The 25,849-nt window shown below is 40.7% G+C and overlaps 1 protein-coding gene across 1 annotated transcript in view; it reads right to left on the minus strand.

The window, feature by feature from the left end:
- NOL10 (nucleolar protein 10) overlaps positions 1–25,849 on the minus strand; it is a 63,956-nt gene that overhangs the window by 5,317 nt on the left and 32,790 nt on the right. The window contains 5 exon segments of the mRNA XM_070732999.1: positions 729–902; positions 5,049–5,135; positions 7,218–7,316; positions 7,597–7,676; positions 9,035–9,161. Of these exon segments, the coding sequence (XP_070589100.1) occupies positions 729–902; positions 5,049–5,135; positions 7,218–7,316; positions 7,597–7,676; positions 9,035–9,161 (567 nt within the window).

Consider the following 25,849-nt stretch of genomic DNA (forward strand, 5'->3'; position numbering starts at 1 on the left):
AACCGGAGACAAATTCCTTATGTGTTCAATCATATTTGGGCAATAAAGAACATTCTATTCTATGAAGCAGATACTCCTGATGCTTTAAACTTATGATCCCATAATATTTTCACACCTGGCAAAATTTAAAGATCATCTCCTTCTTGCGTGTGATCAGACTGCATGCTACTTTCCCCATTTGGTCCAAACTCTGCGTTTTTCACGTTTTGTGCTCAAAGAACATATATCACATAAAAGGAAATGCCATGGTCATATTTTATTGGTTATTTAAGTGTGCCCAGGGGCGGATTCTGGTTTTAATCACTGCTGATTCGCTCAGTGGCGTGCATAAGCACAGTGCTAAAACAAAGCTTCTGCATATCTGCAGAACCAAAAACAAGAAGGCAGAACTTATGCGCCACCAAGAGGGTCAGTTTGGGGCGTGTGGCAGGCCTGGATTGCTGCCATATTCTGCCGACCCAGGCTGCCAAGTTTCTACTGGTTCTATAGAACTGTGTGCGCCTGTGCACAAGCAGGAATTGGATGACTATGCAAAATGCACAATATAATTATTCCAATTCTTGTTAGAGATTCTTAGCACCCAGTAGCTAAACAAGTGGTGGGGATAGAAAGGTTAAGAAAATATGGTTCCACCGAATCCTTCTCAAATCGTAGACGGGAATTGCATCTCCATTTTTACAAACAGCTATTGCAGAACACTAGAAAAATCTCAAATTCTCAGATTTTACCTCTCCCAATGCTTCTTGGTATTCTAACATCTTTAACTTCTTCTTCCTTTTCTCACTCATTTTGGAAACAAGTGGATTAAGCAGCCTAAATTCTTCGCTCTTCTCATCCACCTGGAAATCAGGATTCTCAAACATGACTTTGAAGCGGTCGTCACTAAGGATGTTAGGCATTTTCTGGAAGAAAAATGAAAACGAAATTTAGAAATGGTTCCATTGCTTAAAGTTTTCCAACTTTAGCTTTTAAACGCATTTAGATCGCCAGAGACTTTTTGCACAGCAAGAAGCAGCTTTGTGAAATAAACTATATTTTTATTGAATGAGTTATCTATTTGTACTATTTATTTAACATCCTGCAGAGGTCCCCAAACTTGACAACTTTAAGACTTGTGGACTTCAACTCCCAGAATTCTCTAGGCTGGCTGGAGAATTCTGGGAGTTGAAGTCCCCAAGTCTTAAAGTTGCCAAGTTTGAAGACCTCTGTGCTAAACCAACTTCATCCTGTCTTTTAATAGTTTGTTTAGGGGACTTTCATCCTTCTTTATATATTTGTTATCTGATGAATTTTTATGTTTAGGGTTTTTTTTTTACTGTCAGTTGTCTTGTGTGCCATTTGTGATAGAAAGGGAGGTTGTAAGTTAAACAAAGTAAAACAAGTAAAACAGAGGAAGAAGGAAGCTGCTAGCCAGAATGTTTTATGAGTTTTCTTCCAAATTCTTCACCAGTCCTTGAAATGTCCACATTACTTACCGTATTTTTAAGAGTATTAGATGCACCAGAATATAGTTCACACCTTAGTTTTGAGGGACGAAAATAGGGGAAAAAATCTACCAGGTATTCATCTGGCTAGCGTCTTTAGTCTGTTCAGCTTCAGCACATTATTTTATCTCCTGATAAGGACTGAAAAAGCCTTTTTCAGAGGGAGTAGGAATATAAACAAGGCTGCAAAAACTTAGGGCAGGAAAAATTGCTTCGGAGGGAGTAGGAATTAAAAAAATAATTGAATACATAAATAAATTGAATTGAATAAATAAATGCGGCAAACCAGAAAGATGTTCGTTAGCACTGCATTAGGGCTGAAAAAAACCTTTTCAGAAGGAGTAGGATTGAAAGCATGCCTGCAAAGACTTAGGGCTGGAAAAAAAACCTTCTTTGGAGGTAGTAGGAAGCCAGGAAGATCATTAGTACCTAAGGGCTGGAAAAGAAAACTTTGAAAAAGCTACATTTGGAGTATAAGACGCACCCAAATTTTCAGCCTCTTTTAGGGAGGAAAAAGGTGTGTCCTCTACTCCGAAAAATATGGTACCTAATATTATGCTGACTTAGATTTATTTATCTTACTTTAGTTTATTTTTATTTCATTTGTTTACTTATTTAACTGATTTTTTAAAAGTTCAAATCATTTTATTGCTGGGTTCTTGCTTCCATTTATTTTATTTTTTAAAAAATATTTTTATTAAATTGCATAGACAAACATGACATACATAACATGCAACACTTAGTGGAGCTACAGTCGCGCCACTCAGAATAGAAGTCATCTTTATATTTAAACTATTTAACTGATTTTAATATACCTATTTGCACTTACATATAATTCAAGATGAAGGTTATTTTAAGATCAGAGTGACAGAAGGGATTGGGAGATTGCTGCATTAATGTACAGTGATACCTCGTCTTACGAACTTAATTTGTTCTGTGACCAGGTTCGTAAGACGAAGCATTTTCCCCCATAGGAATCAATGTAAAAGCAAATAATGCATGTAACCCCATCCCAAAAGTCACCCCTTTTGCCTTGCGCCACTGGGAATCCCCGCCTCCGGACTTCTGCTGCCAGCCGAAGCGCTGGGATTCCCCTGAGGCTCCCCTTGCTGGGATTCAAAGCAGCACCTTCATTTTTGCTGGTGCTGCTTTGAATCCCAGCGAGGGGAGCCTCAGGGGAATCCCAGTACTTTGGCTGACAATGGAAGTCGGGAGATGGGGTATCCCAGCGGCGGCAGCTTGGGTTTGTAAGGTGAAAATAGTTCGGAAGAAGAGGCAAAAAAATCGCAAGCACCGTGTTTGTATCATGAAAAGTTCATATGAAGAGGGGTTCGTAAGACAAGGTACCACTGTATAAGTTACAGTTCTCAACAGAATTCTTTGGGGATGGATTAAATAGACATTTTTCGGAGTATAAGACGCACCCTTTTCCTCCCTAAAAGAGGCTGATAATTTGGGTGTGTCTTATACTCTGAATGTAGCTTCCCCACCAGCCCTAACTAGCTGCTAATGATGTTCCCAGCTCTTACCTTGCAGGCTCTTTCATTGTTTCTCTCTGCAAAGAATGTTTTCCAAGCCCTAAGTCTTTGCAGGGTTTTTTCATTGCTCTAACTAGGTGCTAACGATGTTCCCAGCTCTTACCGGCTTGCAAGCTCTTTCATTGCTACTCACTGCAAGGAATGTTTTCCAAACCCTGTCTTTGTAGGAGGTTTTTTTCATTCTCTACTTGCTCCAAATGTTTCTTTCCAGCCCTAATCAGGTGCTAACAATGTTCCCAGCTCTTACCAGCTTGCAAGCTTTTTCATTGTTAATCTCTATGAAGAATGTTTTCCAAGCCCTAAGTCCTTCCAGGGTTTTTTCCATTGTTCTACTTGTTCCAAATCTTTCTTTCCAAGTGCTAATGATGTTCCCAGCTCTTACTAGCTTGCAAGTTCTTTCATTGTTACTCTCTCCAAATAAAGTTTTTTTAAAAGCCCTAACCAGGGGATAAAATAATATGCTCCTCAAAACCCACCTCTGCCATCAGGCATGTGGTAACTAAGATAATCTTTCCCCCTAGGCTTCTACAATTTATGCATGGTATGTTTGTATGTATGATTGGTTTTATAACAAGGGTTTTTAGTTGTTTTCGTACTGGATTTTTACATTCTGTTTTTATCACTGTTGTTAGCCGCCCCGAGTCCACGGAGATGGGCGGCATACAAATCCAATAAATAATAATAATAATAATAATAATAATAATAATAATAATAATAATGTTGAAGCTGATCAGACTAAGGACGCTAGTCAGATTTATTTTATTTTATTTGTCATACAAATATAGTATTGTATTGTAGTATGTTTAGCATAATATAAGTATAAAGTAGAGATAGAAAAGATAAAAAAGACATTAGGATAGGAACGGTAGGCACAAAGGTGCACTTATGCACGAATACACGGTAAGCAGATTTTTTTCCCTATTTTCCTCCCCCAAAACTACGGTGTGTCTTATTCTCTGGTGCATCTTATACTCCGCAAAATGCGGTAGGTGGTGTTCGGTATATAAGTGAGGTTCTTCTAATATCAGAAAAGTGTCATACTTTTAATGTCATACAGTGATTTCCTTGATAGTGTGGGTTTATTGCTAGATTTTGAAAAATATTATACATACATCAATAGTGTCAGACCCTGTTCTGCTTGAACAGGTTTAAGACACTCACCTTTACCTTAAGTGGATTTTGTTATAAAATATTGAAGCCCAGTCTATTGGTCGAAGTAGTCAGGATTTAAGTTAGGATTAGGGTTCAATGTCTCATTTATTAGGTAATTAAAAGGGAGTTTCACCTTTAAAATGAACAATAATTTTAATTAAGATTATAATGTTCTGACAAAGCTATTTAATCACCATTTGCATTTTAGGAGTTAGAAAAAGGTCATTTGAACCTGGATGCTGGAAAAATACTAGCACCTGGGAACTTGTCTTGTCCAACAACTTGTTTGGACAGCTGGCTGGAAAGGAAAATTCTCTGAGCCACTAAAATTGCTCTTCAGTGTAAAGCCCAATATAAGAGACAGGAGAACAGTATTCTGATCAAACAATTGTATTTCTCTCCCCCCCCCCCCCCCTGTTTATTATGTAGATGACTAACTTTTAGTTTATCTCACTTAAAACAATTTACATTACTTTCACTATTACTGCTGCTGTTACTACATCACTATTAATTTCAACATAGCTTTTCTATACAGGGATGTGCATTGTGCACTCTCATTCATTTCTGATCATAATACAGCTATATTTTGATTAGTGGAATTCAACTTAGCAAGTAAAACTCTTTTAGTTCAGTCATCTAAGTATCATTTCCTGTCACTCTCTCCAAAGATTAAGGATAATATCAACTCTTAACCCTACAGGCAGAAGCCCAATAAATGGAGATAGTATAAGTCAACATAGGACTTTCAAAGTTTCTGGTTTGTCATGAACTTATACCCTCCCATTACCCCACACATATTCAGATACAGGCATTTTTGAAATAGCAATTTCACTTCATAGAACTAATATAACAGAAACAAGGAAGGGTAACCTACCTTCTGTTTCTTTTTTCGAACATTCTGTTCCTCTTCTCCCTCCTCAATCAACTTCAGTGCAAGTTCTTTATTAACTTTGGGAAGTTTCTAGTGAGTAAAACAAACATGGGTCTCTTTAGGGTGGAACCTGGTACCTTCAATGTATTAAATATATGAATCACAGTAGGGACTATAATTGTATGGGATATATAATGATTTGGAATATGTTAAGTTATATATTAAGTGAAAAGCAAGCTCTGGTTACATTTACACAGATTTCTTTGATAATTTGACAAAGCCCAAATTATTTAGAAGATGCTCATTCCCGAGATTTCAATAGAAAACATCAGAGATCGCCTAAGATAGCCAAAGACTTCTGATTTTATCAGTGGCTTAAGAAAGAGCAGGATCACACTTATTTTCCTGGACATAAACTGTTTCAATTCCTACCCTCAAAATATCGCTACAGAGCACTGCACGCCAAGACAACTAGACACAAGAACATTTTTCCCCAAATGCCATCACTCTGCTAAACAATTCCCTCAACACTGTCAAACTATTTACTACCATTACTACTAGTTTTTTCTCATCATTCCTATCACCCATTTCCTCCCACTTATGACTGTACTAGTGTAACTTGTTGCTTGTATCCTTAAGATTTTTAATTAATATTGATTGTTTCCTCATTGCTTATTTGACCCCTATGATAATCATTAAGTGTTGTACCTCATCATTCTTGACAAATGTATATATATTTTTTGTCCTCCATGATGCAAAGTGAACTCTAAGCACAATGCCCATTCGTATTACAACCACCGACATTTTGTCAAGCTAGCCCAAAGTAAAATTCAGGTTGCTGACTTAGCACCTGGTTCAAATATCATTTCTCAGCAGGAAAAACCCATCTAAGTAGGGGCTAAAATAATGTTGAGCCTGAGCAGCCAGCAGTGGAGTCAGACAACGAGGAGGCTGGGGGAGGAACCTGGGTTAGGCCTGGAGTCTGGAGAAGAACAGGAGGAACCTGTTCTCAATATGCGCAGGAGCAGAGCTGTCAAAAGACAAGAACAGTTCCAGAGGAGTAGGACTACTCGGGAGTAAGGCTTGGGGAAAATTGTCTCCTCCCATAGGCTACTTAAATAAAGAATACGGATGGTTGAGTTGCAGGAAGCAACTCCCTTCATTTCCAGATCTTGTCTTTGCAATTCAAGCCTCCATTTTTGTTCCCATTTAAACCTGGCAGTTTCCTGCAAACCGTTCCTTGGCAGCTTGCCAAAGAAGAGCAAGGTTTGTGTGTGTTATCAGCTTTTACAGGAAAGACTTTTAGTGAGACTTGTTTGATTTTGCTTGGACTTATGTAAACTGCTAATGACAATAATTAGAAGGTCTTGAAAAGAAAATACTTGCTTTACTTTAATTTGGATTTAGGAAGACTGCTAGTGCAAACAATTAGCAGCTGGAAACAATAAGAAGAAGTTTGCGAGAGCTGTTTGTGCTGTGTGAGTTTATCAGGAACATTAGGTCAGAACACATAATCTCCCCCATCAAGAGTGGCCTTTTTCGGAATCCTTAAAAAGGGGAAGGAGACCAATGGATTCCTGCCCGATAGTTGAGTCAATGCCAGTTATGCCTTTTAGGATTGCACTACAGTAGTCCCTCGCTATACCGCGCTTCACCTACTGCGGCTTCACTTCATCGCGGGTTTTCAAGAAATATTAATGAGAAAAATCATTTGCGGATCTTCGCTGGTTCCTGAGGAAGTCGATCGGCAGATTTAAACAGCCCACCGAACTCGATCGGCAGGTTTTTCAAAAAAAATATATCTAAAATTGTAAATACTGTATTTAAATACTGTATCTAAAATAAATACTGTGTGAGAAAGGTTTATAAACACTTAAAACAATGAAAACTTACCAAACAATTACAATATAAATACTTAAATAAGTACTATTAGTTGATAAATTCCCCATCGCGGATTTCACCTATCGCGGCCGGGTCTGCAACGTAACACCAGCGATAGGTGAGGTCTTACTGTACTTACCCCAGAAAAGAGAAGAATTGTGTAGCAGATGAAGTTGCTCTCCTTTCCGTTCAGATATAAGATCTCTAAAACACCCCAAATGTACTGCTTATATCAGGGAATCTCTCTTTCATTGATGAACCTATCCTGAATGAACCAAATTTCATCGTTACCTTTAGCTGCACTCTTTGTGCACGGGTTTCTTCTATCTTCTGTCTAATTTTCTCCCTTCTGTATTCCTCATAGGCAAAAGGATTTACCATCATTTTAACCTGCAAGCACAAAGCAACCAGGCAAAAAAGGAGAAAGAATCATAAATCATTGCATAATTTTTCCATTTAATTCAGTGTTCTTATTTGCTGGATTGCTAGCAAGAATGAGAGTTAAAGTAAAAAAAAAACAACCTAGGCTGTGTACTAATTAAACATTGCTAAAAGATGGCAATAAAAGGCTAATTAAAAGGCATCTCATCACTCAACCAAAATTCTGCCTGAAAAATGGTGCTCTATAAGAAAGGGAGTTATCCCAACTTTTTGGGGCAAGTCTACATACCTTATGATATAATCGTATGTCCATGAAAAAGCCATGCATGTATGCCCGAAGAAGGGGTGATCCAATAAGATGAGCAAGCCCTGGAGACAACATGGGGGAGAGGAGAGAGGGAGATACATATATTGACCATGACTTTAATATAACACCAAATTTAAAAAGTAAATTTCAGTGTACTTTACAAAAAAGAAGTTTGCATATATCATTGATATAGAGAAAAAAGCAAAACATCACCAAAAGGATTCAGCCCCCAAAGAGAATCATATATTATTTTCAAGTGAGAAATAAGTGGAGTATCCATGGCAAAAAAATAATCTTGTAGTGCCAACATTGCTATAGTCACCATCACAGGCTCCCTGTAAATCTTAAGAAATGACTACTGGTATGTTAAATATTCCTAAAGGAACAAGGAACATGTAGATTTTTTAAAAAAAAGTTAGGTTGAATGTAAAAGTTATATTCTTCTAAGGTTGATCTTTTTTTTAAAAAAAATGAATTTATATGCTTAACTGGTTTCTCCTAGGTAAAATATATTTATATAGAGTTCTAACAGTTTAAAAATTTTCCCCAATTACTAATAAGGAATTGAGTCACGTGCAGCTTTTAAATTAAGGTCTTTAGCAGGAAAATTATTCCTGAAAAAAATGATAGTTCCATATTATTTTTCCCCATAATAACACAAGGTATTGAAATTGGAGAATTAGTGATTTGAATCAACCGATATAAACCATTATTTGAATTTGGATTAAGGTAGAAATCAAAGTACTCAATTTGGACTAGGAAAATCTAATACAAATCTAAATAAACAAACAAACACACACACACACACACATAAAGGAAAGCAAAAACAAGATTTCTCTACCAAAGACCTGATAGGGACAGGAATGCAAACACATTTCATCCTGGAATACTCTAGATCAGTGATGGCGAACCTTTTCTTCCTCAGGTGCCATAAAAGTGTGGCCGCGTGCTATCACACCTGCGCGAGTGCCTACATGCGTGGGGAGGGCGAAAACAGCTTCCTCTGCCACCCGGAGGCCAGAAACGGCCTGCTTCCCAACTTCTGGTGGGCCCGGTAGGCTCATGTTTCACCCTCTCCAGGCTCCAAAGGCTTGCTTGGAGAGGGGAAGGGTAAAAATGCCCTCCCCCATCCCCGGGGGCTCCTTGGAAGCCCAAAACACCCTCCCAGAACCTCTGTGCCAGCCGAAAATCACTTGGCCAGCATACACATGTACGTTGGAGCTGAGTGAGGGCAACGGCTTGCATGCCAGCAGATAAGGCTACGCGTGCCACCTGTGGCACCCGTGCCATAGGTTCGCCATCACTGCTCTAGACTGTAGGCACTAAGGTGCGTATACCATAAGTAAAGAGAATATCTGAGGTCATACTCAGGAAAGAGGCAAGATAAAGCAAATCGCATCCACAGCAGTTAGTACTTTACCAAGATTTTCAAGATCTTTTCTTGTTACAAATTTATAATCATCATAAACTGTTGTCTCCGGGTTCTCCTCCAGCTCTTCTGTCAGATTATCAAGAAATGAGCACCATTTTGGAGCAGGACCTAAAACCTGTAGATGTAATAAAGTTAAATGTGGTGATGGCAAATTATTTCAGTGAAAACCCAATGGCCCCAATAGGTCTCAAAATGATTGCTTCCATTTCCTCCCAAATGAGGGTGGTTCATCCCACTGTTGATATCAATCTCTCTTCTGCTACCCTGAGGACACAGGCACACCCAGTAAACCAAGATTAACTGTATGTACAAAGCATTATCAAAGAGCACATTGAAAGCTCTTTCTCCCCCCCCCCCAGAGGAAAGGGGGAAAAAGGAAATAATGGCACCTGCAGAATGGAACTTTTAGATGCCCCAATTCTTTTTTTGAATCTATCAGTGACAATTAACACAGGGAGAAGGTAAACAAGCCATTTCAAAAGAGAACAGCTGCCATCTAAGCCCCTCAAACAGCCCTACTTCAGAGCAAAATTTATTCAACGGATGCTGGGCCTACATGCTCATCACATAATTGCCACTGTAACTGAGATCACATCAACCCTGTGTACAGCCTACGCAACTCTACTCAAGGATGAGAAAAATATTTATACAGGTCAATAAAAATTGGCAGTACAAATTGTCTTAATACGCGTTCACTACCAGGAAACTCCAAGTACTTCTTTGGAATTGTTAATATAGGTTTGTCAATACACAAATTATGAAGAAGTCTTGAATAAAAGAATGCTGTGTACAGAACCATCCAGCCTGTGTTATCAAGTGTATCGATGGCACACAGAAGTTGCTTTTAGCAAGAAACCTAGCGAAGTGTAATTTTTCCTGAGAATTTTTTTTTGGCAAGATGGAGATTTGGATTCGGATTTCAATACAGTAGTCCCTCGCTATACCGCGCTTCACCTACTGCGGCTTCACTTCATCGCGGGTTTTCAAGAAATATTAATGAGAAAAATCATTCGCGGATCTTCGCTGGTTCCTGAGGAAGTCGATCGGCAGGTTTTTAAAAAAAAATATATCTAAAATTGTAAATACTGTATTTAAATACTGTATCTAAAATAAATACTGTGTGGGAAGGATTTATAAACACTTAAAACAATGAAAACTTACCAAACAATTACAATATAAATACTTAAATAAGTACTATCAGTCGATAAATTCCCCATCGCGGATTTCACCTATTGCGGCCGGGTCTGGAACGTAACACCAGCGATAGGTGAGGGACTACTGTAAAGACATTATTTCGTGTGACTGTTAACTGTTGTTCTCCAGCTATTTTTTTCCCCTGTTCCTCCACATTTCAAGCCTTGTAAAGTATAATTATAATTCTTTCAGAATTAGCCACTCAATTTGCATCTTGTACTTGTGTTTGTCCAAACTACTGACAGCTGCCCCATTAACCTACTTTCTAGGTTACAGAGAATAAGGCTGTTAACTCGTTCACTTTCCTTTCAGTGTAATTATGCCATGCCTTGTCACAGGCTTCCCTTCCTCCCTCACGAGATACACCCAAGGACGATCAGTGCTACCATTCGTTTCCCCCCCTTGGCTCTAGACCAGAGGTCCACAAACACAACAAGACTGTGGGGGGCGGATGGGCGTGACTAGGTAGTCATGTGCCTGGGTGAGTGTAGCCAATTTAGCAATCCATTAAACAATACACACAAATTAAATTTTAATTTGTCATGCTCCTGGGGAGGGAAAGCAGGTTAGTAAAGGGATGTGACTGCCTTGGGGTGTGTGTGAGGGATTTCTATTTGTGTACGTGTGTGTGTTTCTTTCTTTCTCTCTCTCTTCTCTTTTTTTATTTCTCTCTGGAGGCCGAGGAGGCCAAAAACGGGCCCATTTATGGACTCCTCGGCCTCCATTACCATTCTGACACCCAAAACTGGCATCGTTTTTGGCCTCCTCGGCCTGCAAATGATGGGTGGGGGTGGCAGGTAGGTGGGGTGATGTGGGCATGGCAGCCTCATGGTCCTGCACGGGCCAGATTAATGGCTTCAGTAGGTGGGAGGGGCAATGTGGGCGTGGCAGCCTCGTGGTCCCTCACGGGCCAGATTAATAATAATAATAATAATAATAATAATAATAATAATAATTATTATTATTATTATTATTATTATTTATTAGATTTGTATGCCGCCCCTCTCCATAGACTCGGGGCGGCTCACAACAATAATGAAACAATATACAACAAATCTAATATTTAAAAGTAACTAAAACCCCTTATTAAAAGCAAGACATACACACAAACATACCATGCATAAACTGTCTAGGCCCGGGGGAGATGTCTCAATTCACCCATGCCTGACGGCAGAGGTGGGTTTTGAGGAGTTTACGAAAGGCAAGGAGGTTGGGGGCAATTCTAATCTCCGGGGGGAGCTGGTTCCAGAGGGTCGGGGCCGCCACAGAGAAGGCTCTTCCCCTGGGTCCCGCCAAACGACATTGTTTAGTCAACGGGACCCGGAGAAGACCAACTCTGTGGGACCTAACTGGTCGCTGGGATTATTAATGGTTTTGGCGGGCTGTATCCAGCCCGTGGGCTGTAATTTGAGAAATCCTGCTCTAGACAAACACAACCCTAGCAATCTCTTAGGTTCCTTCCTGCTATTTCTCCCTTGTTGCTCTTGAGCATTTCTCTATCGGGGAGGGGTGTGTGTGTCACAACAAGTATATCTGCTCTTGCCACCAACAAATCTTCCTTAAAAAAATAACACAGGGACACTATAATCTACTCTTTCTTCATTTAGGCTGCCTAAATATGAGAAAAGAGCTTACGCAGGATCAACCTGACTGCAGATTACAGTATTGCCAGATAGGTTCACCATCACATGTAGGTTTTCTACCATTTTATCTGCAAGCAAAGACAGAAAGCAGAAGATGCTATTTTATCTACATGAACCAATCTGAACCATTGGAACAGCTTCAGGTAAGCAATTCTGTTAAAACGGGCATCCGAGAAGGGGAGAGTTTAAATTCCTCTCCGCCACCACCGAACCTGATGCTCCTTCTGCCTTCCTGCACTTTTTAAAAGCATGCGCGTTAAAAGACAAGCCACACTTGAATAACATTTACGGTAATTACACTGACAGAGCAAACCCCCCAACCTGCTGCCCGGCAGCCATTCCATGCTTCTCTTCCTCTCCTCTGTGAAATCAGAAGCAAAGAAAGGAAGAAAGGAAGGGCTACTGGATTTTAAACAGATGAAGAAAAGAGAGTTTCAGCACTGACTGTTCTACACAACGATTAAAGGACCTCTATTCTTCTTCAAGACTGGCCATCCCCTTTGGTGTCTGCATTTATTTTTCTGTCCTTTCCTTCAAAAAGAAATTTAAGGGAAGGGAAGACAACAAAAGAAAATAGGTCACCAGGAGTCTGGAGATGAATCCATTCCTGGCCTTTACACCCCACCAAGTGGAATATCATAGCAGTCTTCTCCAATCGCTTGTGGTCACATACTAAGCTGGGGGTCAGTGGTAAAATCCAATATTTTTTTACTACTGGTTCTGTGGATGTGGCTTAGTGGGCATGGCAAGGGAAAGATACTGCAAAACCCACGTTCCCTCCCTACTCCTGGGAAAAGGATACTGCAAAATCTCCATTCCCACCCCAATCTGGAGCCAGCCAGAGGTGGTACCGTGTTTCCCCGAAAATAAGACACTGTCTTATATTAATTTTTGCTCCAAAAGTTGTGCTACGTCTTATTTTCGGGGAAATAAATACTCAAACTTATATTTCTCAAATAAGACAAATTCACAGGCAGAAAAGCTGACACCCCCAAAGAAAGTGTACCGTAAGGTATACTGATTACGGTACGGTACCTGTCAGTATGGCACCCACCCACACAAACGACGGCACTTATATGGTATAACAGTATACTCCCGCTATTGCAGCTTCCGGCCACCAGAGGAACTACAGTCTACGCACTGTAGTGGAGACTGTAATGACGGTGAGACAGCAGCAGACTGTGTCTGCTGTACTGGACGGTACAAAGTGATGGAAGGGGCCAGCAGGGGATGCCACATTATTACGGTACCGCTATGGACAGCTTTGAATGGTACCGTATGCTTTTCCACCATACCGTATATAAACTTGACTACGCCTTATTTTTTGGGGGTGCCTTATATTAGCAAATTCTGCAAAACCTCTGACATGCCTTACTTTCGGGGTACGTCTTATTTTCAGGGAAACAGGGTATTTGCTGGTTCTCCAAACTACTCAAACTTTCCGCTACCGGTTCTCCAGAATCTGCTGAATTTCACTCCTGCTGGGAATTGCACTGCAATACTCTGGGAAGGCTGTACTACACATCCAACAGAAGGTGTGTGCCCTACTGAAATTCTTATCTAGAACTGTGGTATGGAGACCATGAGCACCATCCTTAAAATAATGAATCCTACAGATCTTTCCATGAAAAAGCAGTTTTTCTCCACGGATATCCTGCTGCGAGATGCTGCCCAAACAAACTATAATGTGCATTATTATGTTTCTGTGCTAATGTTATCTCTTAACCAGCCTAGGGATTTCTAACATCATCAACAATCCAGGCCAATTCAGCATTGTGCTTTATGTGTCATCCTTTCACATCCCACAGTCTTGTTTTGGTTTCTTTCCCCGCGGGCACTGTTAATCACTAGGAGGATTGGGGAATATACTTAAGTCTTGTGAGCAAGTCTTGCCCCAAGGAAAAGAATCTGCGAGAATTGCAAACAAGGAAAGCTCTGCCAGAAATAATTTTCACTCGTTCGTTTCTTGTTATGCCCCCCTTTTTTCGTTATTATTATTTCTCTTCTTCTTAGATCAGTGTTTCCCAACCTTGGCAACTTGAAGATATTTGTACTTCAACTCCCAGAATTCCCCAGCCAGCATTCGCTGGCTGGGGAAATCTGGGAGTTGAAGTCCAAATATCTTCAAGTTGCCAAGGTTGGGAAACACTGCCTTAGATGGCCAAAGATGTGTCGGTGACTCCTTGAGCAATCCTGCGGCAAGATCAGGCTTATCTCTTATTCTGAACCTTGCTTGTTTCTAGGCTAGAAATAATATAGTCAGCTGTACTGTAAGAGGGAACAAATGGCTAGGTCAGTGATGACAAACCTTAGATGACAAAAAATCATGCATTCCCCCCTCCCCACACATTCACGCAGAATCCCTCCGACACTGCCCCCCCCCCCAACATGTGTGTAGACGTCACTGAAGCCTCCGGACTTCTGGTAGGCCCGTTGGGCCATTTTTCGCCCTCCCCAGGGTTCAGGAAATTAGGGATAAAATAACGGCTCAACCAGGCGTTCATTTAGGTAGGCACGTTAGATCCAATTTTTTTGTCATCCGCCGACTAGGGAGGGCGAAAACAGCTCCCCCCCCCTCGCCCTCCAGAACACCGAAAATCAGCTGGCCAGCATACATACATACATACGTACGTACGTACGTACGTACGTACGTACGTACGTACGTACATACATACATACTCATTCATTCATTCATTCATTCGATTTGCATGCCGCCCCTCTCCGCAGACTCGGGGCGGCTAACAACAACAATAAAACAGCATATGACAAATCTAATATTTAAAATAAAATAATTAAAAAACCCTTATTGAAAACCAAATATACACACAAGCATACCATGCATAAATTGTATAGGCCTAGGGGGTAAAGGAATATCTCAATTCCCCCATGCCTGACGACAGAGGTGGGTTTTAAGGAGCTTACGAAAGGTGAGGAGGGTGGGGGCAATTCTGATCTCTGGAGGGAGCTGGTTCCAGAGGGTCGGGGCCGCCACAGAGAAGGCTCTTCCCCTGGGTCCCGCCAAACGACATTGTTTGCACGCTAGAGCTAACATAGGGCAACGCCTTGCATGCCCTCAGATATGGCTCCACGTGCCACCTGTGGCACACGTGCCATAGGTTTGACAGAGCTAGGTAGTTCAACCGTACAGTGGTGAAAGAAATTACATGGAAATTTAAAAGCATTCATAAGCTTGCAATGCTGTGACCTACAATGTGATGTGAGTTTCATCTAAGCCTCATTAAGGGATCAAGAGAGGCTGGTTAAATAAACAATGAAAGAAAGAAATGTCAAAAGTTTTTTTGTGAAGGCACTGAGCCTGCAATTATTTGTTTGGGGGGGGGGGGAAATCAGGTGACACCTCTTTTGACAATGATAACTTCAATCTAATGTCTGCTGCGCCTATTGATCAATCCTGAACATAAGCTTCAAGGTTTTTGGTTCAGTCTTCTCTATAATAATTTAATAATAATAATTTATTAGACTTGTATGCCGCCCCTCCTTGAAGACTCAATTTATAGAAACTGATTCAACTCCACTCACTTCAGACAGCTGACACATTTCAGCTGGATTCTTGGCAGGACTCTGACTTCATCATTCCAAAATGTAGCTCCATCTAGCCTCTTAAAAGAGACAATTATCTCAGGGCTTTATACATTTCTACTAAGGAAGTAAATATTAGTCAGTACAATAAAATAAGGGATGACAGAGTATACTGTTTGGGTTGGTTTGCTTAAGCAGAATTTCTTTTCTATTAATTGGATTTAGATGAAGTGGGACAGAGTACTGTTGGATTACAAACAAATCTAAGGATTCGAACAAGTTCTGGTACTACTCCAAAATCATCCTCCTGCACATTTCTCCACAATAGTCAACTATCAGATAACTGAGGTGCAGATCAATAGAAGCTAATTATGATAGAGGAGGCAATTTTTTTTCCAGAACAAGAACAGCCAAACAAAACACATGTTGCTTCTCAATTTTCTGGTCAAACAAAATCTTGCACAGTGGTACCTCTACTTAAGAACTTCATTCGTTCCGTGACCAGGTTCTTAAGTAGAAAAGTTTGTAAGTAGAAGCAATTTTTCCCATAGGAATCAATGTAAAAGCAAATAATGCGTGCAAACCCATTAGGAAAGAAATAAAAGCTTGGAATTTGGGTGGGAGGAGGAGGAGGAAGAAGAGGAGGAGGACAGTTGCTGTCGAAGGAAGAAGGTGAAGTGAGGGGAATCAAAAAAATCCAAAACTTTAAAGCTTTAAAAAAAAAAGGGATTCCAAGGCGGCGAGGAGTAGTTACGCACCTCCCATACACCTGGCACGAGGCTGCCTCCCATATACTGCGTCAGAGTATAGAAACATAGAAACATAGAGGTCTGGTGGCAGAAAAAGACCTCATGGTCCATCTAGTCTGCCCTTATACTATTTTCTGTATTTTATCTTAGGATGGATATGTTTATCCCAGGCATGTTTAAATTCAGTTACTGTGGATTTATCTACCACGTCTGCTGGAAGTTTGTTCCAAGGATCTACTACTCTTTCAGTAAAATAATATTTTCTCATGTTGCTTTTGATCTTTCCCCCAACTAACTTTCCCCCAACTAACTAGTATAGGTGGGCAAGAGGGAGGAACATCCTGCTCCTTTGACCGAAAGGCGGCTGCTGCTGCTGCTGCTGCTGCTACCTGCATCCTCTTCCTTCCCATGCTGAAGGGCTCCCCTCTTTTCTCGCTCGCTCGCTTTGTAGCCGGCACCTTTCCTTTACTGTGGTGACTCCTCGATTTGGCTGAAGCCGAGTTGATTCGGCTGGAGCGAAGTGCCCCCTTTTGCCTTTCCATGCCCAGACGCTCCGGGAGGCAACCTTGTGCCAGGTATGTGGGAGGCAGCGTGAGGGAGTCACCACAGCGAAGAAGTTTATTCCCTATCCACGCATCCTGAGAAAGGAAAACGCTCCGTTCACTCTGGGCTGCCCAGAGTGAAGGGAGCTTTTCTTTTCTCTGGGCACTGGCAGAGGTTTATTCCCTGTCTAAGCGCCCACTGAAAGGAAAATGCTCCATTCACTCTGGGCTGCCAAAGCCTCCTTAAGCACCACCGAAAGGTTCCTCTGGCAGCCCACAAAAGCCTGATATGGCTGGGATCAAAGGAGGAATGGCAGGAAACTAGCAGGGCCTTCAGGCCACTCTCAAATTTCCTGAGAAATTTTTCCAGGCTCGGGTTCTTAAGTAGAAAATGGTTCTTAAGAAGAGGCCAAAAAATCTTGAACACCCGGTTCTTATCTAGAAAAGTTCTTAAGTAGAGGCGTTCTTAAGTAGAGGTACCGCTGTATAAGTAGACTCAACAGTGCTCTTCATTATTTGACAGGCATACTAGTTGATTCATTTGGGAGAAGCATCTTCTAGATCCACGATGGCGAACCTGTGGTACACATGCCACGCAGTGCCCTCTCTGTGGGGATGCGAGCCGTCACCCAGTTGAGGCCTGCTGCGCATATGCCTCCTACCAGCCAGCTGGTTGTTGAGTCTCTGCCACACACGCGTGGGGCGTGTGTGGATAGCATGTGTGCATGCACAGGGCCATTTGCAGGGAGCGAGGCACATGCACAAGGGCCCCACATGCATTGCTTTTGGGGGGCTCTGGAGCATGCGTTTCGGGCACTTGGTCCGCAAATAGGTTAGCCATCACTGTCCTAGATTTTCCAAGCTTTGGAAGGAGGCGTTATCTTGAAGGAGTATGCCAGTTTTTCCTAAACGTTTGAATGCAAAAGCAGTTGCCTATAGTTTCCAAATATTCCCCCAAATCCTTCCTGTTCCTAAGTCTACAATTACTTTGTAAAATAGCAGAAATGGTCTTTTAAATGGTCTTCTGACCAAACAATGATATGCCACTAAATTAGACTTCATATTCATAATAGAAAGGAGCTATCCATCCTTTCTGACAGCATCCTTTGGTGATACAACAATTAATATCTTCCCTTCTCACTAAGTATAACTACCCAATGCCTTTTATAGCTTCTAAAATATAGAGGTGCGGGTATAATTCCATCAGCTTAAGGACTTTTCATGACGTGAGTACCATACTCCTCGTAGTGAATAGGGTCAAATTTTCTTTTGGTCTTTCCAATTCTAGGACCATAAAATAGGAAGCCACATCCAGGTTTTTGGGTCCCCTGTCAGATAAGATATTCCTGACCAGAGGGATGCCATTTAAACCAAATGTGATAGGAATCCCAAAGCTGCATGGGTTAACTACCAAAGTGGTGTCTGCTTTCACATCTTTGTATTCTATTTCAGGATAAAAATTCACATTTAAAACAAGGATGTTAAAGCAGGTGGGGCAGGATTAGGAAACAAACTCATTTTTATTTTAAATGAAAGAGTAGCAAACACATGTCAAGCCAAGTTTTGATATGAACCTTCTTGTATTACTAATGACATAGTCTTCTCTTTGCATAGGCAATATTCATCAACTGAAGCTAATATTATAAATGCTACACCTTCTTCACGCCCAGTTTCCAATCTATTCAATGGCGGGTCAGTTTTGGGAAATAAATCAATGAATCACTGCTATTTCTACCCCTCCTCCAAATTTTAATGCGTGCGTGCAAAAATCCGAGATGGCTGAACTGAAATCCCAAAAGTGGGTGTGGTGCGGTTCATGACTCCCCCACTTCCTTCCCCAAAGCCTTCTCCCCTGGTGTGGCTCTCCTGCCCTCACCTACCACTCTCTATTTTCCCCATAACCGTTTCCCCTATGGGCGGGTGGGGTCCTGGCATCCATTGTATTAAAGGCCACATGCAGCCCTCAATAGCCTTGATATCTATCTCTAGACTCCCTCCCCATCCTGCCAATCAACGTTCTATGTGTCGGAGTGGGGAAATTCCTAATTCAATCAAGAATAATCAAATTAACTAGTCAGCATAGTTCCCTCTAAGCTGAGCAGTGAGTAATCGCTCACTTAAAAATCATCATCAACTCAGAGTTTTCCAAACCTGCCCAGAAGCCGAGAGGGAAAGAGTGAGAGGGAAGGAGAGAGAGAGGAAGAGAGAGAAACAGATAGAAAAAAGAGAGGAAGGAAAAGAGAAAGAAAAAGAATGGGAGTAAGGAAGAGAGAAAGAAAATCAAAATCTAGTTTGAAACTAGCTCAACTATTTAAGTGGCATTTTGATATTGATAGAGTTGCCCTATTATGAGCTCACTGTTATAGACACACAGTACAGTATTTTATTTTGAAATTCTCTGAGGCAAAACAGGGTGGGTTTTTTATTTATTTATTTATTTGTTTGTTTGTTTGTTTGTTTGTTTGTTTATTATTTCTGTGCCGCCCAGTCCCGAAGGGACTGCCGCTCAGACACTATACTTTTCCGCCCCCCCCCACTGCTAGTCAGTATTATTTAGTAAAATAATTCAATTAAATCACAGTTATGTTTCCCTCACTCTACTTTCTTCTTTATTTTAGTCCTGCCTATGTTGTGAAGTGCAACCCCCAACATGCTACTTAAAGCATTTTCCCTCACAGAAATGTCCTCTCCCGCCCAGACCCACCTTGGTCCACAATCTACAACCATCCTTTAAGCTGAAGTATCTGACTTTCACATCTGCTTATCCAGCTGCTTATCAGGCCGACAGGGTCTCCCCCCCCCCACCTGACACAGAGGTCCAAATGTGTTAAAAGATTCAAAAAAATTACTTCCTGAGAGTCGCACACGGGATGGTTTCCGCACCTATGCCCACACACGCGCATTTCCTTTGAGGCAACATGTTATGATGGGAAGTAGAGGATTTCCTTTGTTGTGAATAAGCCCAACGTGCTACTTTTTTAGGTTGAAAGTACTTATCCAAAAACAGATAGGAAGCCCACGCTTCCTGTTTTGTGGAGACTCAACAATTGTCTGGCAGATCGTACTTGAAAAGTATTCGCAGATGAATCACAGAGAAGATGAAATTTCAAGGGAAATAGTTAAGGCTGGGTGTGCGATGCACAAATAAAGCAACAAGCGGGTTCCTTTCAAATCTATGTTTTTAAAATCTTATTTAGTGCTACGTCTAGTTATATAATACCAAATTGGTGAAAAGAAGTTGATATATGATGATCAACTATTTTACATTTCACTGTAACAGAATCAGAGAAAAAAAGTGTCACTGATCACTGGGGAACAATTTGTAACACAATTTCTATTGAGTTTGATTTTTGAGCTTTTTTATAGTTAATTAGGCATGCTGGTTTTGAAACTTCTATCACGTTCTTCTATCACGTCAAGTTTTTTCTCTATGCCTTATATAGAAACATAGAAACATAGAAGACTGACGGCAGAAAAAGACCCCATGGTCCATCTAGTCTGCCCTTTTACTATTTCCTGTATTTTATCTTACAATGGATATATGTTTATCCCAGGCATGTTTAAATTCGGTTACTGTGGATTTATCTACCACGTCTGCTGGAAGTTTGTTCCAAGGATCTACTACTCTTTCAGTAAAATAATACTTTCTCATGTTGCCTTTGATCTTTCCCCCAACTAACTTCAGATTGTGTCCCCTTGTTCTTGTGTTCACTTTCCTGTTAAAAACACTTCCCTCCTGAACCCTATTTAACCCTTTAACATATTTAAATGTTTCGATCATGTCCCCCCTTTTCCTTCTGTCTTCCAGACTATACAGATTGAGTTCATTAAGTCTTTCCTGATACGTTTTATACTTCAGACCTTCCACCATTCTTGTAGCCCGTCTTTGGACCCGTTCAATTTTGTCAATATCTTTTTGTAGGTGAGGTCTCCAGAACTGAACACAGTACTCCAAATGTGGTCTCACCAGCGCTCTATATAAGGGGATCACAATCTCCCTCTTCCTGCTTGTTATACCTCTAGCTATGCAGCCAAGCATCCTACTTGCCTTTCCTACTGCCCGACCACACTGCTCACCCATTTTGAGACTGTCAGAAATCACTACCCCTAAATCCTTCTCTTCTGAAGTTTTTGCTAACACAGAACTGCCAATGCAATACTCAGATTTAGGATTCCTTTTCCCCAAGTGCATTATTTTACATTTGGAAACATTAAACTGCAGTTTCCATTGCTTTGACCATTTATCTAGTAACGCTAAATCATTTACCATATTACAGACCCCTCCAGGAATATCAACCCTATTGCACACTTTAGAGTCATCGGCAAATAGGCAAACCTTCCCTACCAAACCTTCCCCTATGTCACTCACAAAGATATTAAAAAGAATAGGACCCAGAACAGACCCTTGTGGCACACCGCTTGTAACCTGTCTCTGCTCAGAATACTCGCCATTAACAATAACTCTCTGATGTCTATGCTTCAGCCAGCTTGAAATCCACTGAACTATCCAGGGATTAAGTCCAATCTTCACTAATTTATCTATCAGCTCTTTATGTGGAACCGTATCAAAGGCTTTGCTGAAGTCCAGATAGGCAATATCCACGGCACCACCTTGATCCAACACCTTTGTGACATAGTCAAAGAACTCAATGAGATTAGTCTGACACGATTTGCCTTCAGTAAAGCCATGCTGATTTGGGTCCAATAAGTTATTGTTTTTTAGATGCTGATTTATCCTCTTTTTAAGTAGAGTCTCCATCATTTTAACTACAACTGATGTCAAGCTAACTGGCCTGTAGTTTCCAGCTTCTTCTCTACTGCCCTTCTTGTGGATAGGCACAACACTGGCCATTCTCCAATCCTCAGGAACATCTCCTGTTAACAGGGATTGGTTAAACAAATCAGTCAGGGGGGTAGCAATGACAGATCTGAGTTCTTTAAGAACTCTGGGATGGATGCCATCTGGACCCATTGCCTTATTTATCTTTAATCTTTCAAGTTCTTCTAAGACATCGGCTTCTAAGATCACTGGAGCTGAATCCGTACAGCTGGAAGCAATGCTATATCCCTCTATAGTATTATTTTGTAAGGTGTCCTTTGAGAAAACTGAACAGAAGTAGCTATTGAAATGGTCAGCGATCTCCTTATTCCCATTAATGCATGTATTATTCCCGGTACTAAGCTTTGTGATGCTGCAGTTTTTCTTCTTCCTATCACTAATATATCTGAAGAAGGTTTTATCCCCCTTCTTTACAGATTTTGCTATTTCTTCCTCTTTTGAGGCTTTAGCAGCATATATTATCTGTTTCGCCTCCTTCTGTCTCATTTTATACACCTCTCTATCAGCTATACTTCCAGACTCTTTATACCTCCTATAGGCAGCCTTTTTTTCATTGACTATAGCCCTTACATCATTGCTAAACCATAGCGGTTTCTTCTTCCTTTTACCTTTAGTTACTTGCTTTACATAAAGTCTTGTGGCTTTTAAGATGGCCTTTTTTAATACAGTCCACTGGGTGCTCGCTCCTGCCATTTTATCCCTCCCCTTTAATTCATTATTTAAATATTCCCCCATTGCATTAAAATTTGTTTTTCTGAAATCCAATACTTTGGTTGCAGTATAGGATTGCTCACAATCAGTTTTTACATCAAACCACAAACATAGATGGTCGCTGCAACCTAAATTTTCTCCCACCTTGACCTCTGAAACCCGATTCCCATTTGTAAAAACTAAATCTAGAATATTCTCCCCTCTAGTTGGTGTCTTAACTAGCTGTGCCATAGCTGCTCCTGTAAAGGCCTCTACTATATTCTTACTTTTGCATGTAAGGGCACTGGGGATATTCCAGTCAACATCAGGCATGTTGAAATCACCCATAACCACAATATCTCCCTTTACTGCCATTAGGGTAATCTCATCCACCATCTTGTTGTCATGTTCCTCAGATTGCCCTGGAGGCCTATAGATCACCCCAATTCTAATGACAGAACCGTCTTTATTTTGCATGCAAATCCAGAGGGTCTCCAGATCTTTACATGTATTTTGAATTAGTATTGTTTTTAGACTTTCTTTAACATAAATGGCTACTCCACCTCCCCTTCTCTCTATTCTATCCTTCCTATACAGTGTATATCCTGGTATGGATATTTCCCATTCATTGGAATCCTTAAACCATGTCTCAGTTATGGCAACCAGATCCAAATTATCTCTAGATATTATGGCCATTAACTCACAGAGCTTGTTGCTCAAGCTTCGAGCATTCGTGCACATTACCCGAAGAACATTATTTTCATTATTAGTTTGCCCCTTATCATCAACAACTACATCTATTTTATTTTCAGCTCCCTTTTCATAAGCTTCCAGAAACTGATGTATCCTCATTGGTCGGGGACAGAAATCCTCCACATCTGGTACATCTCTGTCCCCTTTACCTAGTTTAAATGCCTGTCCAAAAAAGCTCTGAATTCCTCACCGAGCACCTGGGTACCTCTGTATGATGGATGCAAACCATCCCTCTTAAACAACTCCCTATTAGACCATCTACTGACATCATGACTTACATAACCAAAACCTTCAGCTTTACACCACTGCCTTAACCATACATTAAACTCTCTGATACAACTTGTTTTACCCTCCTGGCCACAAACCGGTAACACCTCTGAGAAAGTCACTGAATCAGTTATTTTACCCAGCTCCACACTTAGACTTTGAAAATCTCTTTTTACTACATTAACATTTCTCTGGGACAGATCGTTTGTGCCAAGATGCACCACCACATCAACTTTATTACCTTTACTCACAGCCCTGACAATGTTTGTAATCCGCCTCCTGTCCCTGTGGGCAGTGGCTCCTGGAAGACACCTCATCACCTTCACCACATCCTTCCTCTGTCCCAAATCAACACCTCTGACAATCGAGTCACCCACAAGAACATGTGTCCTCTCTTTATTTCTACTAACTGGACTTGGTTTGGTGACACTATGTTCCTCATTTACAACAACTTCTCCTTTGAACATCCCCTCATTCTCCGCCTGAGGGGCCTTGCTAATATCTACAACATCCTTACTATTTAAATCCGCAAGAACATTATAGGAGTTGGATACAGAGAGACCAAAATTGTTATGTTTTTGTTCAACTGCACGTAATCTTCCTGAACCAACAGTTGTCCAAACAGCCCTCCTCCTCGGGGGGCGCTGTGGAAGTGGAGGCTGCACACATGGCTGCATTACAGCACGTGGCTGGGACAATCTTTCCACTTCTGCCTGCAAGCTACAAACTAAGGACTGCAATCTAGAGATCTCGCCATCTAACCTAGATGTCCTAATGCAAAGAGGGCAGTACCCCAAGTTTCACAAGGTACTACGGAACACAACAGCCAAACAAGTGTTACACTGTACCAAGCCAATCATCTTAAGAATGTATTGAAATACAGGTACAGGTATATATCTGTATATGGGTATGACTAGCTGATGAGGCCAAAATAAGGCCGAAATAGATCTATCCTAGTCTCCCTTAATTTTCAAATTCAGCAAAAAAAACCATGTGACACATACAGATAGAATTGTCGGCTATCAATAAAATTAACTGCCTTGGAAATGGCTCTTTGTTGGGCTGAGAGGCAAATAAGGAGTTGTGATGTTCCTTCAATACACCAGGGTGATTCGACACAAAAATATGTAACCCTTCCCTGGTGCAGAGCTAAAGGGATTGGATACTGTAGCCTAGAGGATAATTCTCTGGCTTACAAGGCAAAGGTTGCAGGTTCAAGTCCCAGTGGGTATGGCTAGCTGATGAGGCCAAAATAAGGCCGAAATAGATCTATCCTAGTCTCCCTTAATTTTCAAATTCAGCAAAAAACCCATGTGATATATATATATATGTGTGTAGATTGTTCTGAGTTCGGGTTTTGCCCCGTGTAATGTTTTGAATGTCTATGCGATGTTTCAGTAAAATCACAGTCACCATCATGTCACATAGACATGCAAAATATTACACGGGGCAAAACCCGAACTCAGAACAATCTACATACATATACCCGTGAAAATCTACGAAAACAAATATATATATATATATATATATATATATATATATATATAAAGTTAATTAGGCAACATGAATATCAAATTGCATTTTTTACATAGCCATCTTGCTAAGGTCCCTGAAAATCTTGGTGCAGTCAGTGATGAGCATGGTGAGCGATTCCACCAAGATTTGAAGGTCGTGGAGGCAGGGTATCAAAGTAGATGAGATGTACATATGATGGCCGAGTATTGTTGGAGCATCAAGCGAGAATAACCACAGATTAAACACTCCAGAAAAAGCTATAAGCGAAATTTTTTACCTTAACATGTATAATTACCGTTTGATAAAAAAAACAACTATTTGTATGAACACAATTTAACTTGCAGTAACTATTATAGCCTTTGTATGAATAAAATTGTTTTTTTGTAAACAGTGTATATTTCCTTTCCTTTATATGCACAATTTGAATGACTTTTGAAAGTATCCTGTAGCTTAAAAAATTGATGTGATAGACAAAAACTGTGGTTATTTTTGAATCCAGAGGCCAAAAGTTAGTTGAAAACAAGTCACAGTTTTAAGACAGTTCCCCAGTGTAAACTTTGTCCACAGTGTTCTATGCATAAGAAGTGGAAATAAAGGGAAACTTATCAGTTAATTTTATGTAATTGTAGCGATTGTTGTAAATAATCTGTACTGTAAACAAGCATGAGTCTAAGAAAAGATGCGAAACGAGAGTGCAACAGCAGAAAATCAAAGCACAGAATTGTCTTGTATAGCATTACAAGCTACTCTGCCCTTTCAAGCAAATGCTTTATTTAGTATTCAAGTCCACAATTCCATGGCAATTTTTTCCATATAGTCTGGAGGCGACAGATCTGAGTCATCATCCTAATATCTAAGGATGATATTAGATCCTAGCTACATTCTATTTATGAAAAAGCAATGTATTCAAGCAGTGTATCCATTCGAACAGGTTGCTTCTAATGACAGCCTGCTCCCAACTCTCTTATTAAAAGTGTAAGAGGCCCATCTGTACAGAATTTGGAATAGGGCAACAGTGGGTTCTATAACTTGTTGCTTCTGGTTCGTGCACACGTGCAGAAGCGTCCCGG

Source organism: Erythrolamprus reginae, chromosome 1 (genome assembly GCF_031021105.1).
Source record: "Erythrolamprus reginae isolate rEryReg1 chromosome 1, rEryReg1.hap1, whole genome shotgun sequence".
Classification (NCBI taxonomy): Eukaryota; Metazoa; Chordata; class Lepidosauria; order Squamata; family Dipsadidae; genus Erythrolamprus; species Erythrolamprus reginae.